The sequence below is a fragment of the Stomoxys calcitrans genome, chromosome 1 (assembly GCF_963082655.1).
Source record: "Stomoxys calcitrans chromosome 1, idStoCalc2.1, whole genome shotgun sequence".
NCBI classification, from domain to species: Eukaryota; Metazoa; Arthropoda; class Insecta; order Diptera; family Muscidae; genus Stomoxys; species Stomoxys calcitrans.
This window is the reverse complement of record NC_081552.1, coordinates 137,305,082-137,327,258: the sequence shown is the minus strand read 5'-3', so window position 1 is coordinate 137,327,258 and position 22,177 is coordinate 137,305,082. Positions and strand designations below refer to the sequence as shown.

At 43.9% G+C, this 22,177-nt stretch overlaps 1 protein-coding gene across 2 annotated transcripts in view; it reads right to left on the bottom strand.

Annotated features, from left to right (window-relative positions):
• Positions 1-9,639, bottom strand: part of LOC106090542 (tyrosine-protein phosphatase 69D) — a 247,392-nt gene extending 237,753 nt beyond the window's left edge. For both annotated transcript variants that reach the window (XM_059369645.1, XM_059369646.1), the window contains exon 1: positions 9,358-9,639. In XM_059369645.1, coding sequence (XP_059225628.1) covers positions 9,358-9,469 — 112 coding nt within the window. In that variant the 5' untranslated portion in view covers positions 9,470-9,639. The remainder of the gene's footprint in view (positions 1-9,357) is intronic.
• Between the last annotated feature and the right edge of the window lie 12,538 nt (positions 9,640-22,177).

Sequence of the window (22,177 nt, the reverse complement as noted above, 5' to 3'; positions counted from 1 at the left end):
ATAATAATTGCGATCTCTAGAGGCTCAAGAAGTCAAGATCCCAGATCGGTTTATATGACAGCTATATCAGGTTATGAACGGAAGAAGATAGATAGAAGTATTTGTGCAAAATTTCAAGCGGCCAGCTTTACTCCTTCGGAAGTTAGCGTGCTTTCGACAGACAGACAGACGGACGGACAGACGGACGGACATGGCTAGGTCGAGATAAAATGTCGCGACGATCAAGAATATATATACTTTATGGGGTCTCAGACGAATATTTCGAGTAGTTACAAACAGAATGACGAAATTAGTATACCCCCCAATAAACTGCTGCAACAACAACAGGAGTGTAATTAGACTAATACTTTATTAGGCCTCAGTAGTTTGGTGGACTGCGATGGAGAAAAAGTCCAACATAAGGACCATACAACAGGCTCAGGGAACATCTTGTCTTGGCATAGGCGGAGCGATGAGGACCTCGCCCACTAGGGCACTAAATACTATTCCAAATATCTGACCCATTGACATACAGGTTAAGTGTGAGACAACTAATGCGGCTATGAGACTTAAGACGATGGGAGAATGGATTGACGATAGTAGCAGGTTATACCATCGCGGTAAAATCGAGGCAACGATAGATCATGTTACACAGATGGATCAAAGCTAGAGAACAAAGTGGGCCTGGGGGTCTACATTGAGAACCCAGGGACTGAGATCTGTTTTAGACTGCCTGACCACAATACGGTCCTGCAGACGGAGATCCGGGCTATCACGGAATGCGAGAGGTGGTGTGGTGCTAACGCGAGGACGTCGAGTGTGAACATCTTTAAGGACAGTAAACTGACCATAAGGACAATAACAACCAGGACGGTAAAGTCACGAAATGTCTTGGAATGTAAGGAGACTAACGCCTTCTCTGAGAATGGCACGATCGTTTGGATGCCGGGCCATAGCGGAGTAAGGGGGAATGAAAAAGCAGACGGATAGGCAGTGACGACCCAGAGGACAGCCATCAACAAACTTGGTTAACCCGAAGCCTTTCGGTCGACGCAGTTCGAGCTAAGAGAGTGAGGTACGAACGCGCATGTAACACTGTGTACCAGCGAAACGGTCGGCAGGACGACGAATATCCTATGGGGTGATACAGATTGTGAGAAGACGAGGCTATTACTGAAAGTAAAAAAGCAGGAGGTCTGCAAAGCTTTCGGTATCATAACAGGACACGACCTCACTTATGCAAAATCGGTGCGGCAAGTGGTAGTATGTGTAGGGCATGTGAAGAAGATAATCAGACGTTGGAGCATTTCCTATGTCATTGCCAGGTTTTCGCGGCTAAAAGACACCGGCCACTTAGGTGGGAAAACAATACCAGACATAGACCAACTAAGGGGCGTGGTATGGGAAGCAAATATCGATTTTGTAGCAGCAAGGAATTCTTGACTAAAATTTTCTTTTTCGAAATTAGTTTTTAGTATTTAGAGCGCACAACAAGCCGATTACTGGCTTAGGTGTATGTCCATAGTGGCATGGGGGGATTAATATCCGCACCATCTTTTCAACATTAACTAACCTAATCTGCGCCTGTTTTTTGAATGAGCTCAGTTTTCGAACAGCTTGAATGTCCGTGATCCGTAACGAAGTACGAAACAATTTTTGGAACAAATCTGGGTAAAAAATACACAATAATAGAACCGTCTTAGAAAAATTCTAGCTCGAGTTAGGAAAGAAATATTCTAATGGATTGGCGTCAAGTAGGCGAATGAAACTAGTTATAAACAAGTAAAAGGCATTAAGGAGGCCACCGTAGCGCAGAGTTTAGCATGCCCGCATATGACGCTGAACGCCTAGGTTCGAATCTTGGCGAGACCATCAGAAAATTTTCAGCGGTCCTATTCCCCTTCTAATGCTGGTAACAATAGTGAGGTACTATGCCATGTAAAATTTCTCTCCAAAGAGGTGTCGCTTGCGGCACGCCGTTCGGACTCGGCTATAAAAAGGAGACCCCTTATCATTAAGCTTAAAACTTGAATCGGACTGCACTCATTGATATGTGAGAAGTTTGCCCTTGTTCCTTAATGGAATGTTCGTGGGCAAAATTTGCTTTTACAAAAAGGCATTAAATTCGGCCGGACACCCACCACCTCGGATATATATGTTAACTACCTTTTGTCATAAGACGGTGGGAAATGCATCATTTATAAAACCATAGCATTTATACCTAAATATAGTCAGATCTCCACAATATTCAGGAAGGATTTGAAAGCGTCTAACGCAACTCATTGTAACAAATTCAATCCCATGGCAGCCGGTTGTACGCACCGGATTGGCCCGATGGAGTACTTCATCGGCAATGGCTGCCGCCTCAGTGTGCAATACACTGCTACAACAACAACAACAAATTCATCTGTTATTTTTTAATTTTTTAAGGGCCTAAAAACTTAAATCGGGAGATCGCTGTATGTATATGACAACTTAACACGGCCCACTGTTTCAAAATTCAGCGAAATCGAGTAATAAACTTGTTTTTATTATCCCAAGAAATTTATTCGAGAGATCGGTTTTTATGGCAGCTATATACAAATCAGTCTTTATGACAGTTATATCGAAGTATGGACCGATCTTAAACATACTCGGTAGGAATGCCGAGGGGCCTAACGCAATTCATTCGGCAAAGTCGGTTAATAAATTGACCTTTATGGGTTACTGCTTATAATTTTGTTTTTTATTTGCTATTTAGTTTTATCTAGATTCAGTAAGTGTTAAATAGGTTAAATTTTTTTCCATTTTCTAAGTTTTTAAGTCTTTTATTTTTAATTAAGTAGTTTTTTAACTTATGTTAGAAAAAGTACGTCTTATGCATAGTGTAATTATGTATAGGCCTGATGGCTTCGCATTGCATGAAATAAATAAATAAATCGCTACCCAGCGTTTCAAGCCTAGCTGGAGGGACGTATAGGCGATGTCCTCCAATAGTTTGGCATGGCTGTCGAATGCCTTCGATAGATCTAGTGCCGCGAGGACCGTTTTATCACATAGCCTGGTCTGTACGACTCCCCCAAACTCAGGTCCTTTCCTGGTTTCGAAAGCGAGATCACTCTGCCTATCTTCCAGACATCGGGTACTATAAGTGCTCAACGACAGGTTAAGGACAGTTGTAAGGTACTCGACTCCAGGTAGATCCAGATTCTTCAGCATCAGTGTAGAGATTCCGACGAATTGGATGAAATTTGTAACTTCGTCCACGGCTGTTGTTGTTGTAGCAGTTTATTGTGTTCTATCTTTCGTCTGCTTGATTCTGTTGAGTGTCAAGACCCAGGAACTCCGCGACTAAGATGGGGTGCGTCCACAGGGATCTGGGTCTGAGTCGAGTGGGTCTGGCCGGTCAGTTAAACAGGTGACGTGTATCGTGCGGTCCCTGGTTACAATCGGGACATACATCTTGCACGTCGACATCAATCCTAGCTTTGTGGGAATTGAGGCGGCTGCATCTGCCGGAACGTAATTGAGCCAGAACTACTCTGGTTTGCCGGGGGAGGTCGATTTCTTCGGGTGCAATGGGTGGCGGTCGTTCTCCAAGGACTACATTCACCCGGTAGCCAATTACCGCGTCTGCTACCGTGTCTGCATGAATGTTGTTCAGACCCGCTTGATATGCCGCTTGATCTAGAGGTTCTCTCTTGTAGCGCTGAACCTCACGCTCTAGATCGTGTAGATCTACCTTGAGGCTTCTGGGCGGTGGGTATCTATCCACAAGATGATGATTTGGATGATTTCTGCGATAACAGCCCACTGGTAAGATCTTTGTCTCCTGATGGAGGTGGTCCACATGAGAACTGAGGAGACAGCCCGTCGCAGTTCGGAGGGCGGCATTCTGACAGATCTGGATATTATTCCACTGCGTGTCACAAAGTTGACGTGACCACACTGGCGCTGCATAACTTACCACAGACCGGCCAATTGCTTTGTACGTGGTCAACAAGGTTTCTTTGTCTGCACCCTAAGTGCTGCCAGCGAGTGACTTGAGGACCTTGTTTCAACTTTTGACTTTATTGCAGATTGCTGTGGCATATGGGGAGAAAGTGTAGGAGCTGTCAAATGTGATGCCAAGTATTTTGGGACACTTGATGGTCGGAATCATTTCTCCATCGACCATCACAGTCAGCACAGTATTCACCTCACGCGTATTTGTAGTGAACAGTGTGGCTGAAGATTTGGTGGCGGATATCTTCAGATTTCTTGCAGCGAAATATTAGGCAAGCTCGCTGAGGTAGACGTTCAACCTATCGCAGATGTCATCAATGGGTGGGGGGCCTGATGCCATGATCGTACAATCGTCCGCATATGATACGATCTCTATGCCGTCTGGAGGAGGTGGGATGGAGGATAGGTAGAGGTTAAACAGAGCCGGAGATATCACCCCACCTTGGGGAACTCCCTATTTCACTCTATGGTGTTTCGACTTCTTATCCCTAAATTCCACAAATGACTGGCGGCCACACAGATAATTCGCGACCCAACGTTTCAGGCCTAACTGGAGGGACGTGTTGGCGATGTTCTCAAATAATTTGGCATGGCTGACCGTGTCGAATGCCTTCGATAGGTCCAGTGCCACGAGGACCGTCCTATCACATGGCCTGGGTTGATTGAAGCCACGGCAAATGTGTGTGGTGATGGCATGCAAAGCTGTTGTTGTGCTGTGCAGTCTCCGAAATCCGTGTTGATGCTCGACAAATGGAAATTCTCCTACGAGGCTCGGCAGGAGTAATGCCTCAAGCGTCTTCGCCACTGGTGAGAGAATTGAGATCGGTCTGTACGACTCCCCCAAACTCGGGTCTTTTCCAGGCTTCAGTAGCGGGATAACTCTGCCCATTTTCCAGACATCGGGAACTATAAGAGTGTTCAATGACAGGTTAAGGACAGTGGTAAGGTACTCAACTCCAGGTGAATCGAGATTCTTCAGCATCAATGTAGAGATTCCGTCGGGGCCCAACGCCTTAGAAGATTTGGCGCCACGGATGACATTCGTAACTTCGCCCACGGCTGTTCATCGGCTCGGAGACCACGAATACGGAGAATGGTTCTCCTCCTTGCCCTGTCTCTCTCGGGATGCACAATAAATTGACGGTTGAACAACCTGGCGCATCTCTTCGGATCAGTCACGGTTATCTCGCCAAAAGTGACTGAGGTCCTGTCGTCCCGTCTACCGGGGTTCGAGAGAGACTTAACAGTGGCCCATAGTTTGCCTACACTGGTGCCTAAGTTACATTGCTCCAAGTGTTCCAGCCACAAATTCCGCTTATGTTCGTTGACTACCCTGTTTATTTCTAGATTCAGCTCGCTGATTCTGGGGTTAGCGGGGTCCATAGCACGAATCCCATCACGCTCGTCTGCGAGTACCACTGCTTGCATCGGGAAATTGAGTCGCACTTGTTGTATTCGACCGGCTGGTATAAAGCGAGCGGCTGCTGCGTTGATGATGTCTCGGAATTTCCTCTCGGCCATAAGCACATCAGAGGGGGGTGGCAGTTCATTGAAGCGGCGATTGGTATACTATCTGCAGACAGTCCAATCGCCCTTCTTATAATTGATGAACGTCCGGCGCTCAGAGGTTATGAAGTCGGGTGGTCGGTCAATGGTGAGAATTATGGGGAGGTGGTCTGACCCCAAAGAGATGACGGCTTGCCAGGATACGTCACTCAGGAGATCAGGGGATGCAATTGAGATGTCGGGCGAGCTGCTGCACCTCCTCGTAATCCTAGTGGAGGCATCCTCATTCACCGTGCAAAACGTGGAGCTATCTATCTGCTCTGCCAAAGCTATGCCACGCTGATCGTTACCTAGAGGAGAATGCCATGACGTGTGATGTGCATTAAAATCCCCCAGAACCAGACGATTATGGCCAGATAGCAACCCACTTATGTCGGGGTTGTAAGCCTGGCCATTAATCGGAACACAGCTACCAGCCGGCGGTATATACACGTTGTATATCTCTATCTCGGCAGTACCAGACCTGACTGCTACCAGACCTGACTGTCACTAGCGTCAAGCGCAGGCGAGATAGGTCTATACTGCACGGAATGGTGTATAACGAAGGCCAATCCCCCACCTCCATTCCATGAGCGATCCTTACGTAGCACATTGTAACCGTGACAACTGTGCAAGCTGCAGGTGTTGGTCAGCTTTGTCTCCTGGATCGCTGCGACCGATATGCTCTTCCGACTCATAAAATCTACGATCATCTCATCAATCTTGCCACGAAGTCCGTTGCAGTTTAACTGCAAGAACGATACACTTCCCGGCACTGGCCTGGCAATAGTGGGGCTAGGGTGCTGTCGTTGCATAAAATGCCGTACGGGAGAGGTCGGGGGGGTCACATAGTCCGACGACGAGGACGCCGAAGCGACGACGGCGACGCTTGTGACCCACTGCTGGCTATGTTCGCACAGCATCTAGCGACATAGCCAGTATGACTATACTCCCGTAGCGAAGTTAGGCCAGAGCAAGCACCGGTTACACCTCACCGACACCGACCGATGATGAAGGCGGTTCTGGCAAACCGAACAGAACCAGGGTCCGGGGTTCTTTTCAATCCCGGCACGGACCAGAAGCGAACGGAGAAGGCACTCCGGGATGTGCCTCTCCCATGACGAAAAAAGACGAACACGTACACTGAGCCGGCAGCCCTTGCCGATGAGGATTCCGTCAAGTCAATCCGGTGCGTACAACCGGCTGCCATGGGATTGTCGTCCACGGTAAATTGTGATGGCTATCCTTCGGCTCGGAGACCACAGATACGACGAATGGCTCTCCTCCTAGCTCTGTCACACTCGGAATGCATAATGAATTGACGGTTGAACAACTAGGCGTCAAAAGTGACTGAGGTCCTGTCGTCCCGTCTACCGGGGTTCGAGAGTGACTTAACAGTACACCACAGCTTGCCTACACAGATACCTAAGTTATATTGCTCCAAGTGTTTCAGCCACAAATTCCGATTATGTTCGTTAACTTCCGTTTATTTCCAGATTCAGCTCGCTGATTCTGGGGTTAGTGGGGTCCGTGCAACGAATCCCATCACGTTGGTCTGCATGTACCACTTGGGGTATTCGACCGGCTAGTATAAAGCGAGCGGCTGCTGGGTTAATGACGTATCGGAATTTCCTCTCGGCAACCAGCACATTTGAGGGGGGGTGTCAGTTCACAAAAGCGGCGATTGGTGTACTCTCTGAGGCCGGCCCAATCGGCATTCTTTTGATTAATAAAAAATCGGCGCTCAGAGGTTATGAAGTCGGTTGGTCAATCGATGGCATCCTCATTCGCCGTGCAAAACTTGGACGCTTCAACCTGCGCTGCTAAAGCTATGCCCCGCTGGTCATTACCTAGGGGAGAATGCCATAAAACGTGATGGGCATTATAGTCCTCTAGAACCAGACAACAGTACCCCAGACAGTACCCCAATTATGTCTTGTAATCTTGGCCATTAACTAGGTCACTACTACCAACCGACGGCAGCAATCCCATGGCAGCCGGTTGTACGTACCGGATTGACCCAATGGAGTTCTCCATTGGCAAGTGCTGCCGCCTCAGTGTACAACATACTGCTACGCGATCCTTACGTAGCACATTGTATCCGTGACAACTGTGCATGCAGGCTTTGTTGTAGTTATTGTAGCCACATTTTCATGTGGAGGTGGCGATCCTCATCAAGCACCTATAGGTGAACAAGCTCGTTCCGGTCCAAAGGACCGATCGCCGCGGGAACAGTGTGGCCATTGGTTATTTAAAGGCGCCAATAACTCGCCTCGTCATATCGAGCATCATAGATACTCAGTATTTGTGCAATAGCCGGTGCCGCCCGGCCTCTCACTGAGACTCTCCGCTTGATGCCGCTGATTGTCCCCGACTGCCGTTGCAGCTCGGTAGCTCGCTTCTCGTGACAGCAATGAACACCACACTGACGGACCTCACTGTTCCAGCCTGTTTGGTGCTCACAGCTATCCCGTGTCTGGTGCAGGCTTTGTCTCCTGGATCGCTGCAACCAATATGTTCTTCCGACTCATAAAATCTACAATCTCGTCGATCTTGCCACGGAGACCGTTGCAATTCAATTGCAAAAATGACACACTTCCCAGCTTTGGCCTGGCAATATTGGGGCTGGGATGCTGCTGTTGTGTATATTGCCGTAACGGAGAGGTCGTTGTTGTAGCAGTGTGTTGTACACTGAGGCGGCAGCCCTTGCCGATGAAAGATTCCATCGGGCTAATCCGGTACGTAAAACCGGCTGCCGTGGGATTGCTGGTGATAGTAGTTGCGTAGTTATGGGCTTTAGGGTATAAGAACTGGGTTAAGAATTTCGAGAATGTTACTGACTTGCTGTATTGTGTATCAATTGGAAATCTATGCAATCAAAGAAGTGGTGGAGTGGCACGGGATAACTATGAACACCAAACAGGTTGGAACTTTAAGCTCCGATCTATGTGATGTTCATCGTTATCATGAGAAGCATGGAAGCAACCGGGCGCGTCCACTGGCTGCGGATAGTGGAATGCTCCATACGAGTAGCTGCAGCAGCAGTCGCGGGCAATCAGCAGTATCGAGTGGACAATCTCTATAAGAGGCCGGGCGGCACCGGCTCTTGCTTGAATACTAAGTGAATGTGATGCTCGATATGACAAGGCGAGTTATTGGTGCATTTAAATAACCGACAGCCATAAGTTTTTCTCGGCGATTGGTTCTATGGCCCGGAACAAGCTTGCGAACCTATAGAGCTTGACGAGGTTCGCTACCCCCACGTGTAGAAAGATGACTACAACAGAACAACAATAAGCTGGAATAAAATGTATATGTAAGTCTTGTTGCGGCTGCAGTGTGTTGTACACTGAGGCGAAAGCCCTTGCCGATGAAGGACTCCATCGGGTCAATCCGCTACCTTCAACCGGCTGCCATTGGATTGCTAATGATATGTAAGTCTTGATTTCTGTCTGCCACCATAACCTAACCTGATCTATTGTCTCCCGAACAAGTTAATTGACAATTAATAGTATACATCTATTGGATGGTAAATTGGAACGAAATAACGTTTCGTTACCATTTTAATGTTTCATGTAGTTGCTTCACAATCCCTCTAAACAGATTTAGTAACTAACTACTGTGTAAGATTGGTAAAAATTAGGCTCAATGTTCATTTCAGCTTCTCACTTTTGAGAATGAACCCAGCACTAAGAAATTTGCCGAAACAGTGTGTATACACGACATAGGCGACAAAAACAAAAAGCGTAAACAAACTGCAAGCAGATAAAACAACAACGGGGCGTCAACTTTTTGGCAGGATTCTTTTATTTGTATGTTATATTCTTATATTCCTAAAGTATACTTTACCTTCGGTATTAGGAGTTTGACAGTCACAACCAACCAAAACTATAGCAATACAAATCACATATTCTAAAGTTTGAAGGAACCATTCCCGTTGTAGAAAGGCTTCGGCTCTCATCTTGTTAATTTTAAATGCTTGTATTAGAAGTACTTCACAGGTATAGTGTTTTTAATTTCGACACGCTTTTCACACAAGTGATAAATAAATATGTTCATTTCTTTAGATAAAATCAAAAATATTTTCTCAATTTAATATACAAACATAGCGACCGAGATGCTTTATACACCTATAAGTACATGCATGTATACTGCCAAATATATCAACCGTGATCTTATAATAATTACGAATAACCAGCCCTAACCGAATGCGTACATGATAGCATTGAGGTGGGTACCAAGATTAACAATGAAGGTTACACAACGTTATGAGGGTATTAAGTTCCGGAAAACAGAATGAGCTTTGGTATTGAGCGTCGCGTTGCAAACATGCAACCCTGTACACAAATTCCAAGAAAGCAACGCGGAAAAGCTAAAATATTACCAACTTTGACGCTTGAAAGCGAGCGCTTATCGTTGTTGCCATACATGAAGTAGTGTTTTTGGTCCCCAGAGTAAAAAACTGCTTAGCTTTTGCGAGTTGATTTTTTTTAATTTATTTGCAGAGTTGCATTTCTCAACGCGTCACTCCTCAACGCGCTTATTTCGTTTATTCCTTTCAGCCTTCGTGATGAAGCTCCATACAAAAAAATATTATTGGTTGGTTTGGTTTTTTCCTTTGTTGTTTTCGCCATAGACACGCGTTGTTGTTGTTGTAGCAGTTTATTGTGTTCTATCTTTCGTCTGCTTGATTCTGTTGAGTGTCAAGACCCAGGAACTCTGCGACTAAGATGGGGTGCGTCCACAGGGATCTGGGTCTGGCCGGGCAGTTAAACAGGTGACGTGTATCGTGTGGTCCCTGGTTACAATCGGGACATACATCTTGCACGTCGGCATCAATCCTAGCTTTGTGGGAATTGAGGCGGCTGCATCTGCCGAAACGTAATTGAGCCAGAACCACTCTGGTTTGCCGGGGGAGGTAAATTTCTTCGGATACAATCCCATGGCAGCCGGTTGTACGTACCGGATTGACCCGATGTAATCCTCATCGGCAAGGGCCGCCGCCTCAGTGTACGTGTTCGTCTTTTTTCGTCATGGGAGTGGCACATCCCGGAGTGCCTTCTCCGCACGCTTCTGGTCCGTGCCGGGATTGAAAAGAACCCCGGACCCTGATTCTGTTCGGTTTGCCAGAAACGCCTTCATCATCGGTCTGTGTCGGTGAGGTGTAACCTGTGCATGGATTGGGTACATTTCCGTTGTTGCTCTGGCCTAACTTCACTACGGGAGTATAGTCATACTGGCTATGTCGCAAGGTGCTATGCGAACATAGCCAGCAGTGAGTCAAAAGCGTCGTCGTCGTCGCCTTCGGCTTCCTCGTCGTCGGACTATGTAACCCCCCCGACCTCTCCCGTACGGCAATTTACGCAACGGCAGCATCCTAGCCCTACTATTGCCAGGCCAGTGCCGGGAAGTGTATCGTTCTTGCAGTTAAACTGCAACGGACTGCGTGGCAAGATCGATGAGATCGTGGACTTTATGAGTCGGAAGAGCATATTGGTCGCAGCGATCCAGGAGACAAAGCTGACCAACACCTGCAGCTTTGTAGCATGCAACTTTTGGTTGTACCTAAATTTGAATTTTGCACCCGCAAGAGTCAAATACAAAATGTTTTTGGGAAGGAAAGCCTAGCGGAAGCACGCAGGTTACCAGCCTTATTGCTCGTCGGTGGGATGGGGTCTTGCTGCTTTCCAACCAACAGCTGCTACGTTTAAAAATTAGATAGTAAAGCGTGCTTCGAGTTTAAATGAAGTGTGGAGATAGAAAATAGGACACAAGAGGCACTTCACAACGACTTTTATCCTAGCTTTTGTGTGCATTTGGGTGTTACTGCACACTGCCCGCCCATCCTGTTCATCAGTTGCACCATATCAGATTCCTAGATGAACCCACTTCGGTTCCCCTGCAAATATATCCGGCTGTTTAGAGGAAATCAGACATTCGGTTTAAAAGTTCAGCGGTTCATTGCAAAGTTAGACATTTTATTAAAACAATTCATTCTCCTTCTTACAATCTAGATTTGGACCTTAGTCCGAGGAAAATATCATTCCAAATTACTGAAACTCACTAGCTTAACTAAAACAGACAACATATCCTAGGCCTCTTTCTTTTCTTTTCTCTATAATATGACCGTATACTTTCAAGCCCAAGATTAGTTGATCAGACTCAAGATTATCAAATAGATATCCATAGGTAATTATAAAAAAAATATATATATAAAAAAATATATAAACCAAAACAATAAAAATAATATGAAAGAGTAATCTAATTATAAATTCAATTATAAATTCTTAATTGTAACCGCGAAAGAAAAAAAAAAGTATGAGATGGACTAACAGGTTGGGAACCCCTGCTTTATATAAAGGCACATAAGAATTTTATAAAATGTGTGACAACCGAGGTTAAGTTCAACGGTCGATAGGTGGTAAATAGATGCGTATGTGCAGTTCTATGTAATGAATTAGTAGGTATGTACATAGGTATAAGCTAGCCACCTTGTCGGTCAGTTATACAAAAACAACTAGTAACTGGGTCTGCTTTATAACAACAACGTGAAAAAGAGATCAAATTCGTATTTCCAAAAAAAAATCAAATGAGCCGAAACAACAATAAGCGCGGATGTTCTATGCTTGTGCAAATATTTATTATTTGAGATGCCGGTAGGCATAAGAAGTGAGTGAGGCAATTCAGCAACGCTGAATGTTAAAAAAAAAAAAAAAAATCCGATTTTGAACACTTTGTCAAACAAGCGCAAGTTGGTGATTTATTTTTTTTTCTATTATATCAAGTACCATTTAAATTTGCATTCGATTTCCCACGAATAGCAAAAAAAAGGCAATAACCAAATCGATGAGACGGTAGCGGTTACCGTCTCTCAGTTTAGAACACTGCAATGCAATTTGGCGCTTACTCATTTACTCTTAGTGGGGGGAAATCAAATACAATTTTTACCATCCAAGAACAATTAGCACTTACCTGTTTCCATGATCCAACGATGAAAGGCCTTCCATTGGGATGATGATGAAACAGGAGAAAATGGCTGGAAACCAAGTATGTGGTTCTGGTTTTCTTTTTTTTTTCAGGTATTAGTATATAAAAAAAAATCACCTCTTTATCAAATAGAATAAATTCTTTGTATGGACTGTTCGCAATATTCTGACCCACGATCGCGCTCCCGAATTTGAACCCTTTTGTTCCCAACTTTTCACTTCTCTCGAATCGCTTATCTCAAATGATTAAATAAAACTATAAAAGGGTATCCTTATTGATCACCCCAGGCAAAGTGCCGGGGATCGCTGGCGAGAAACTGGTGTTATTTTTCTTTTTCACAAAATTTCTGGAAATCCTCCATGAGGTCCACACCAACACACTTTCAGACACACCGAAGTTCAAGCTGTGAACAACATGACTTGTACGAGGAGATGTAACACGGCAACGACACTAGAGTGACTAGTTCTGCGATGGTACAGAAATACGCACGAACCCCTGGATGATGGCAGGGCCGTGAGCTTAACATGCAATTCAGCAGTGATCCTCCTGAGAGAGAGAATCAAGGTTTCCAACCGAACCTGCGCAGTAAAACGAAGGCACTGTTAGTGGGGAAGTCAAGAAAATAGAGACTGAGATGTTCTTACCTAATTGTGAAGCCCATCACAATAAAGAGACGAAACAAATGAGATGTAAAAGAGACCACTTGCAATATCCAAATATTTCAAAACGTCGGCCAGGCAACATGGCCAGTTACACAGACACCAATAAACCCATGCAAGAAGGGGACACAACCAGTGTTTTTGGTGGATTTCGAAAATCTTTCATCCAAAGCCTTGCTTTTCTCCTCAAAGTCGAATCGAGAAAAATAATTGTTCGCACTGAACAAAGATGCCTGGTTTCAGGAATAGAAAGCATTAAGGCAAGGGTGATCTTGCGGCCAACATCCGAAAACTCACTAGGGAATGAAATTTCGAAATACACGCCAAACAATAATCTCATAGGAGAACTCAACCACAAAAAAAAATATTGTAATTTGGATTAACCAAGTGTAACCGACTGGTGCGAACTTGTTGAAAGTTTAACTGGAATGCATGTAAAATGCCCTTCAACCTATAAATATAACCTCTGTTCGCATAACATGGCAGCAGGTCTAGCGGAATTCTTCTATATACAAGACCGGTATAGCATATAGCAAAACCTACTCAAAGAGCCACTTGCATCGGCTACTTCTTATTTCTTCCTTTCTTCAAAGAGATACAACATCTCTCTTGAACTTAATGCATGTCACAAAATGCACTCTTAGCCAAAAGCATGAAGTTGCAATTGGAAACGCAACCATTAGGATCATAAAACGGTGCCTACTTTTCAGCGCCCAAATACCCAAAGCCGAGATACAAACACATTCTGCTAAACAAACAAAAATGGAATCAATATTTCAAAGTAAACACGCACACATCTACTAGCGCCACTACATTTACCCCCCAACCAAAATCGGAGAACCGGGTTGAAAGCCCAGGTGAGCTGATCCCGCTGGTAGATGTGAGCTATTGCCGAATGTCCTTCGCATGATAATTACCAATCGGTCTGCCATGCAAGTCCTCGAGCTCATAGTAAGATTTACCAAGTCTACGACGAATGCGAGCCTTGAGAAATGTAGGTGCCAACTTGGAATTATAGCCGCGTTCGAAGTTACTCAACCGAAAATTGCGCCGATAAACCTCCTGACCAACCTCATACGAAACCTCTTTAGACCTCAGATTATATGCCTTCTCATTTCTCTCGAATTGTCGACGCATGTATTCACTCGCCTTACTACGAATAATTTCAAAGGAATCATCTCGATCAAACTGAATCATACGGTCTTCCAGCATATCCAAATTCCGCAACAGGCGATAGGAAGATCCGTTTGTCACCATGTGCTGTCCAAAAGCCATTCGATAAGGGGAAGTACCTATGGCCGAGTGCATAGTAGATCTCAGAGCACATGAAATATTGCCAAGCTGGGCATCCCAGTCCCTCTGATCGATCTTAACATAAGCTTTAATGGCGCTGAGAACACTTCTATTCACTCGTTCAGAGGCGTTCGCCTGCGGAGAATGGACTGCGGTATACATGTGGGACACCCCATACCGTTTGAGGACATCGTTAAATTTGTTGGCTCTAAATTGAGTGCCATTGTCTGAGACGACAGTCTCGGGGACACCAAATGTTTGAAACAGCTCCTCCAAGTATAAAACAACGCAATCTGCCGTAAATTTCCTAACAGGGTGAATAAAAGGGAACTTTGAAAAATGGTCTAAAACCACAAAGATACCTACGTTACCCAATTTGGACCTAGGATATGGCCCCAAGAAATCCACAAAGATCTTCTGAAAGAATCGAAAGGTTTCACCAGTGTTTCCCATAGGCGGTCTTATCGTCTGGTTGGGATGTTTTGTCATCTTACACACCTCACAGGAATTAATGTATTCCTTGACATCGTTCACCAAGTTAGGCCAATAGTAGAACCTTCGAATTCTTTCCAGTGTTTTATTTATCCCCGAATGTGCAGATAGGGGATCATCATGATGTCTCTGCAGGAGCTCAGGAACCAGTTCTCGTGGAATCCACAACTTCCACGCCATGTCATCCGTTGTTCGGTCACCAACGGCATGTTCCGTTCGCCTATACAAATACCCATCAATTATCCTTAGGTCAGGGGTGCGGTTAATGTTATTTCCAACCCTTCTAAGCAGGTCTAGGTAGTCATCTGAATGAAAGGGTGCAGACTGCAGGTCTACAAATACCCCTCGGTCATTCCCTACTTCGGACACATATAAGACCTCAGATAGGTCGTCAGAGTTGGTACGAGAAAGAGCGTCAGGAACTACGTTTTGGGATCCTTTTCTGTGTTCAATTTTAAACCGAAAGCCCTGAAGCTTTAAAGCCCATCTTGCTAGTCGACTACTGAGGTCTGTTTGGGACATGAGCCACTTCAAAGAAGCATGATCTGTGATCACTGTGAACTCGTGTCCCTCTACATACGCTCTAAATTTCTTTATGCTTAACATTGCTGCCAAACACTCTTGTTCGGTGACGCTGTAATTACGTTGGGCTTGGTTGAGTTTCTTAGACATAAATGCTATCGGAAACTCATCACCCTCCGCATTTTTCTGCACCAATACACTTCCTATGCCTGTTTTGCTAGCATCACAGTGAATGTAAAATGGCTGTGAAAAATCAGGGCTATGCAAAACAGGTGACGAAATCAAGATGGTCTTTAAATCTTCAAATGCCTTTTGAGCCTCATCATTCCACAAAAACTTTCTATTCGCTTTCAAAAGATCAGTTAACGGGGTCGAAATTGCAGCATAATTCCTGATGAATTTCCTGTACCAACCTGACATACCTAAAAATCGTCGGAGTTGTTTTACAGACCTAGGTGTTGGAAATTCAGTTATGGCCGATATTTTTTCTGGGTCTGCACGAATAATCCCGTTCCCAACAACGTGACCTAAATAGCGGACTTCGGTCACACAAAATTTGCTCTTCTCCACATTTATTGTGAGTCCAGCTGCACGCAAACACCGAGCCACTTCCTTTAAGACTTCCAAATGACGCTCGAAAGAAGCAGATACCACTAAAAGATCATCCAGATAAACGAACACTTCGGTCCGGAGGGTCGGCGGTACCACACGGTCCATAAGTCTAGACATGGTCTGGGGGGCGTTACAAAGCCCGAAAGGCATGACCTTGAAGTGGTACAGCGGCCTACCGGGAACCGTAAATGCCGTCTTATCTTTCGAAGAGTCTTCTAGAGGTATTTGCCAAAAAGCGTCTTTCAAGTCAAGACTGCTTATAAACTCAGCCTTTGGCAAACGGCTTAAGATGCCGTCTATCTGAGGAAGTGGATAGGCATCACCTATCGTCACGGAGTTCAATTTCCTACTGTCTAAACAAAGTCTGTTTTTGCCGGGTTTACGATGAAGAACAACAGGTGACGACCAAGCACTTTTCGATTCCTCAATAACTCCCATCTGCAACATTCTGTCAAGTTCATCATAGATGACCTTTTCTATAGCTGGAGACACTGAAAAATGCCGTTGTTTAATAGGGCGCGCATCGCCAGTGTCTATGACATGGCTCAACAAGTCGGTCTTACCAAGGCCTTCTTTCAAAAACGAAGGAAACAAGTTAACAACATTCCTTAATTGAATACGCTGCTGCGCTGTCAATAAGCGTTGCTCCGAAACTTCACCCACATGAACTGGTGCAAACGGCAGAAAACTAGAGGGAAACAAAGCAGCCGGAAGTAAACCGTACAGTCGCCAGAAATCCATTCCCAAAATTAAATTTTGAGACAAACTCGGAACGACATACAAAACTATTGGCAACTCCTTCTCTTGGAAAACAATCTTCGTGTTCAAAACGCCTACAACATCTTGTGGTCTCCCATCCGCAGTATTTACACTGATGCTCAACTTTCTAAATGCAACGTTGGAGTTCACGAAATCAACAGCAGCCTGAGAGCCTAAACAAGAAACGGATGCCCCAGTATCTAAGAGCCCAACCATCTTCTTTCCCAACAAGTGGACCTCCGCATAAGGACGGACATCTCCTGGCTTATCAAAAATAGAAACTGAAAAACGTCTCTTGCAATACCTTATTCTCTTCCAAAATTCTCGCATACGACGGCTTGACCTGTCTACTCTAGGGGTTTCTCCGAAAATTCTCGCCCTCACGTTCCTATAGTTCTCAAGCCGTTCATGAAAAGGTATCCAAGGCCTAGGGCCATTAGGGACAATAGTACCAGAGGTGGTGACGTCATCATTTGAATTCAAAGTCACAGACATTTTGGCTACGGGAGGTCTTAAAATAGTGATGGACTGATGGGTGGCTAGTGGTTTCTGGCTTTGGGGGCACCCTGTGGTGCACTCGCCTGGAAGTTTTTTGGCTGGCTATTGCATTTCTCACAGTGAGGCTTATACGTCTCTGGAGCACCACAACCATAGCAAAATATAGTGCGATCTGCCACGCAATCCTGGTAACGATGACCTGAAACCCTGCAATTCCAGCATGCCGAATTAATAGCAGAAACATTTGGCTGACACTCCAAAACTTCCGATTCTGGCCCCTCAGAATGTTCGACCTCAAAAACTCTTTTACTAAAAGGAACAGTTTTGCCAACTACCACACCAACATTAAGTTTACGGCGCATGTCCTGCAAGAAAAATTCTCTCCTACGACAAATCCCACGCAACTGGCTAACCGAATCAACCGATAAGTTAAGTATCTCATGCTGTATGTCTGGCAATAGATTCCTGCGGAGGATCTCAACAAGGGTCCTGTCACTCAAAGGCTCTGCAAGTCTATCCACTAATTCCAAGACGGATTCATAAAAGCTGTCAAATGTCTCATTGACTTTCTGTTTCCTGTCCCTAATCATCTCCCTTATGTCGATGTCAGTGCGGGAATCTTGATACTGTTGCCTCAGAGAACGACAGAGGTCTCTCCATTGAAAGTTTGGACACGATTCATGAAAACGCCAAAACCAATCGTTGGCTTTACCCTCGAACAATGCGCCTGCATTACCGCATAACACTGCGAAATTCCCATTCAAAGTCTGCTTGGTTAGAGCCTCAACCCTATAGATAAATTTATCCACAGATAAACTGCTGGAATTGCCGGTGAACTTAAGTCTCCAATTCAACATGATCTGACTGACTTTATCGGGCCTAAAAACCAAATCAGAAAAGGTATTTGATCCACCATTGTGAGATCGGTTCAAAGCGCTACCCGCTTGATAGAAATCTGCACCAGTACTAACATTGTGACGACTATCATTGGTCGGGGGCAAGCCTAACAGCTGCTCAAATGTCCGCTGTTCAACATCATCTACGGTCTGCATGCTCGGGTTTCGGTTGGAAGTGGAAGGGCCTGTCATGTTCCTGGTAGAATAGGCCAAGCTCAATCTAGACAAACTGGCTTCCAAGCTATTCTCAATCATCTTCGAAATCTGTCCCGACAAATTTGTCATAATCACTGTCTGCTGCTCTGCCAAAGCAGTTGCAACAATATCCTTCAATAAATTCTCATCGACTGACGAAACAGACGTAGGAATACCAGCTGCCACCCGAGCCTGATCAGTGCTAACCAAATCAGTAGCTCGACCTGCATCGAAACTTTTAGCCTTGGAGGATGACCGTGTCACAATCTGAGTCGGTGGCTTTCGGGATGAACCCGATGCAGTTGGCGCTGAATCCTTAACAATTTGCACACCGCATATGGGGCAGGAAGTCTTACTTCGTACATAGTCATTAATGCAGGGCTTATGAAATACGTGCTTGCAAATGGTTTGGGTGATACTCGTCCTATCCACAATAGCCGCATTACAAATAGTGCAAATTTGCTCTGCGTCTACGGCCGCATTAACGTCCTCAGTGCTACGCCGAACTGACATTGTAACAAAAAAATCGTATATCTAATAAAAAAAAACAAAATTATAAGATATGGCCTAAATGAAACCATAGGCTAACACCTGAGCTAGTAATGAAAATTCAAATTCAATTATGGGGTTTCATGTCTGATTCCTCACACGAACCGGATATGAAATGGGGGGATTTAAAAAAAAATGAAATTAAAATTCCGGATAAAAGTCAATGAAGTTAGGAGAAAAAAGATAGTAAGGACAGAGAAAACAAAGGGCCTTTACGACGGATGGTAAAGTCATCTATAACATTTCCATGGTCCAGTCATAAACAAAAAGAAGGTAAAACATATCCCGATAAGAATAAACTTCAGGTCAGTCCTAGGAAGAATTATCCCAAAATCCAAATTCCAGAAAGCCTTTCCATCGACAAATGATCCACAGGATAAACACACACACATAAAGTTGTATGAAACCCTTGCCGGTTATAATCGAAAGCACTCCTGCTTTGCACGATAAATAAATTCCAATGCAATTGTTTCACACAGTAGAAAAATGATAGAAATAAAATAAAAAAAAAAAGGTATGAAATTATTAGAGAGAGAAGAAAAATGAAGCCGAATAGGTAGTAACAAATCAAAACCAATTGATTTGAGTTCCTCAGAAATTTAGAATTTCTATGTTGCACATTAGCACTATCCTATTCGGGCCCCACGTTGGGCGCCATTCATTGTAGCATGCAACTTTTGGTTGTACCTAAATTTGAATTTTGCACCCGCAAGAGTCAAATACAAAATGTTTTTGGGAAGGAAAGCCTAGCGGAAGCACGCAGGTTACCAGCCTTATTGCTCGTCGGTGGGATGGGGTCTTGCTGCTTTCCAACCAACAGCTGCTACGTTTAAAAATTAGATAGTAAAGCGTGCTTCGAGTTTAAATGAAGTGTGGAGATAGAAAATAGGACACAAGAGGCACTTCACAACGACTTTTATCCTAGCTTTTGTGTGCATTTGGGTGTTACTGCACACTGCCCGCCCATCCTGTTCATCAGTTGCACCATATCAGATTCCTAGATGAACCCACTTCGGTTCCCCTGCAAATATATCCGGCTGTTTAGAGGAAATCAGACATTCGGTTTAAAAGTTCAGCGGTTCATTGCAAAGTTAGACATTTTATTAAAACAATTCATTCTCCTTCTTACAATCTAGATTTGGACCTTAGTCCGAGGAAAATATCATTCCAAATTACTGAAACTCACTAGCTTAACTAAAACAGACAACATATCCTAGGCCTCTTTCTTTTCTTTTCTCTATAATATGACCGTATACTTTCAAGCCCAAGATTAGTTGATCAGACTCAAGATTATCAAATAGATATCCATAGGTAATTATAAAAAAAATATATATATAAAAAAAATATATAAACCAAAACAATAAAAATAATATGAAAGAGTAATCTAATTATAAATTCAATTATAAATTCTTAATTGTAACCGCGAAAGAAAAAAAAAAGTATGAGATGGACTAACAGGTTGGGAACCCCTGCTTTATATAAAGGCACATAAGAATTTTATAAAATGTGTGACAACCGAGGTTAAGTTCAACGGTCGATAGGTGGTAAATAGATGCGTATGTGCAGTTCTATGTAATGAATTAGTAGGTATGTACATAGGTATAAGCTAGCCACCTTGTCGGTCAGTTATACAAAAACAACTAGTAACTGGGTCTGCTTTATAACAACAACGTGAAAAAGAGATCAAATTCGTATTTCCAAAAAAAAATCAAATGAGCCGAAACAACAATAAGCGCGGATGTTCTATGCTTGTGCAAATATTTATTATTTGAGATGCCGGTAGGCATAAGAAGTGAGTGAGGCAATTCAGCAACGCTGAATGTTAAAAAAAAAAAAAAAAAATCCGATTTTGAACACTTTGTCAAACAAGCGCAAGTTGGTGATTTATTTTTTTTTCTATTATATCAAGTACCATTTAAATTTGCATTCGATTTCCCACGAATAGCAAAAAAAAGGCAATAACCAAATCGATGAGACGGTAGCGGTTACCGTCTCTCAGTTTAGAACACTGCAATGCAATTTGGCGCTTACTCATTTACTCTTAGTGGGGGGAAATCAAATACAATTTTTACCATCCAAGAACAATTAGCACTTACCTGTTTCCATGATCCAACGATGAAAGGCCTTCCATTGGGATGATGATGAAACAGGAGAAAATGGCTGGAAACCAAGTATGTGGTTCTGGTTTTCTTTTTTTTTTCAGGTATTAGTATATAAAAAAAAATCACCTCTTTATCAAATAGAATAAATTCTTTGTATGGACTGTTCGCAATATTCTGACCCACGATCGCGCTCCCGAATTTGAACCCTTTTGTTCCCAACTTTTCACTTCTCTCGAATCGCTTATCTCAAATGATTAAATAAAACTATAAAAGGGTATCCTTATTGATCACCCCAGGCAAAGTGCCGGGGATCGCTGGCGAGAAACTGGTGTTATTTTTCTTTTTCACAAAATTTCTGGAAATCCTCCATGAGGTCCACACCAACACACTTTCAGACACACCGAAGTTCAAGCTGTGAACAACATGACTTGTACGAGGAGATGTAACACGGCAACGACACTAGAGTGACTAGTTCTGCGATGGTACAGAAATACGCACGAACCCCTGGATGATGGCAGGGCCGTGAGCTTAACATGCAATTCAGCAGTGATCCTCCTGAGAGAGAGAATCAAGGTTTCCAACCGAACCTGCGCAGTAAAACGAAGGCACTGTTAGTGGGGAAGTCAAGAAAATAGAGACTGAGATGTTCTTACCTAATTGTGAAGCCCATCACAATAAAGAGACGAAACAAATGAGATGTAAAAGAGACCACTTGCAATATCCAAATATTTCAAAACGTCGGCCAGGCAACATGGCCAGTTACACAGACACCAATAAACCCATGCAAGAAGGGGACACAACCAGTGTTTTTGGTGGATTTCGAAAATCTTTCATCCAAAGCCTTGCTTTTCTCCTCAAAGTCGAATCGAGAAAAATAATTGTTCGCACTGAACAAAGATGCCTGGTTTCAGGAATAGAAAGCATTAAGGCAAGGGTGATCTTGCGGCCAACATCCGAAAACTCACTAGGGAATGAAATTTCGAAATACACGCCAAACAATAATCTCATAGGAGAACTCAACCACAAAAAAAAATATTGTAATTTGGATTAACCAAGTGTAACCGACTGGTGCGAACTTGTTGAAAGTTTAACTGGAATGCATGTA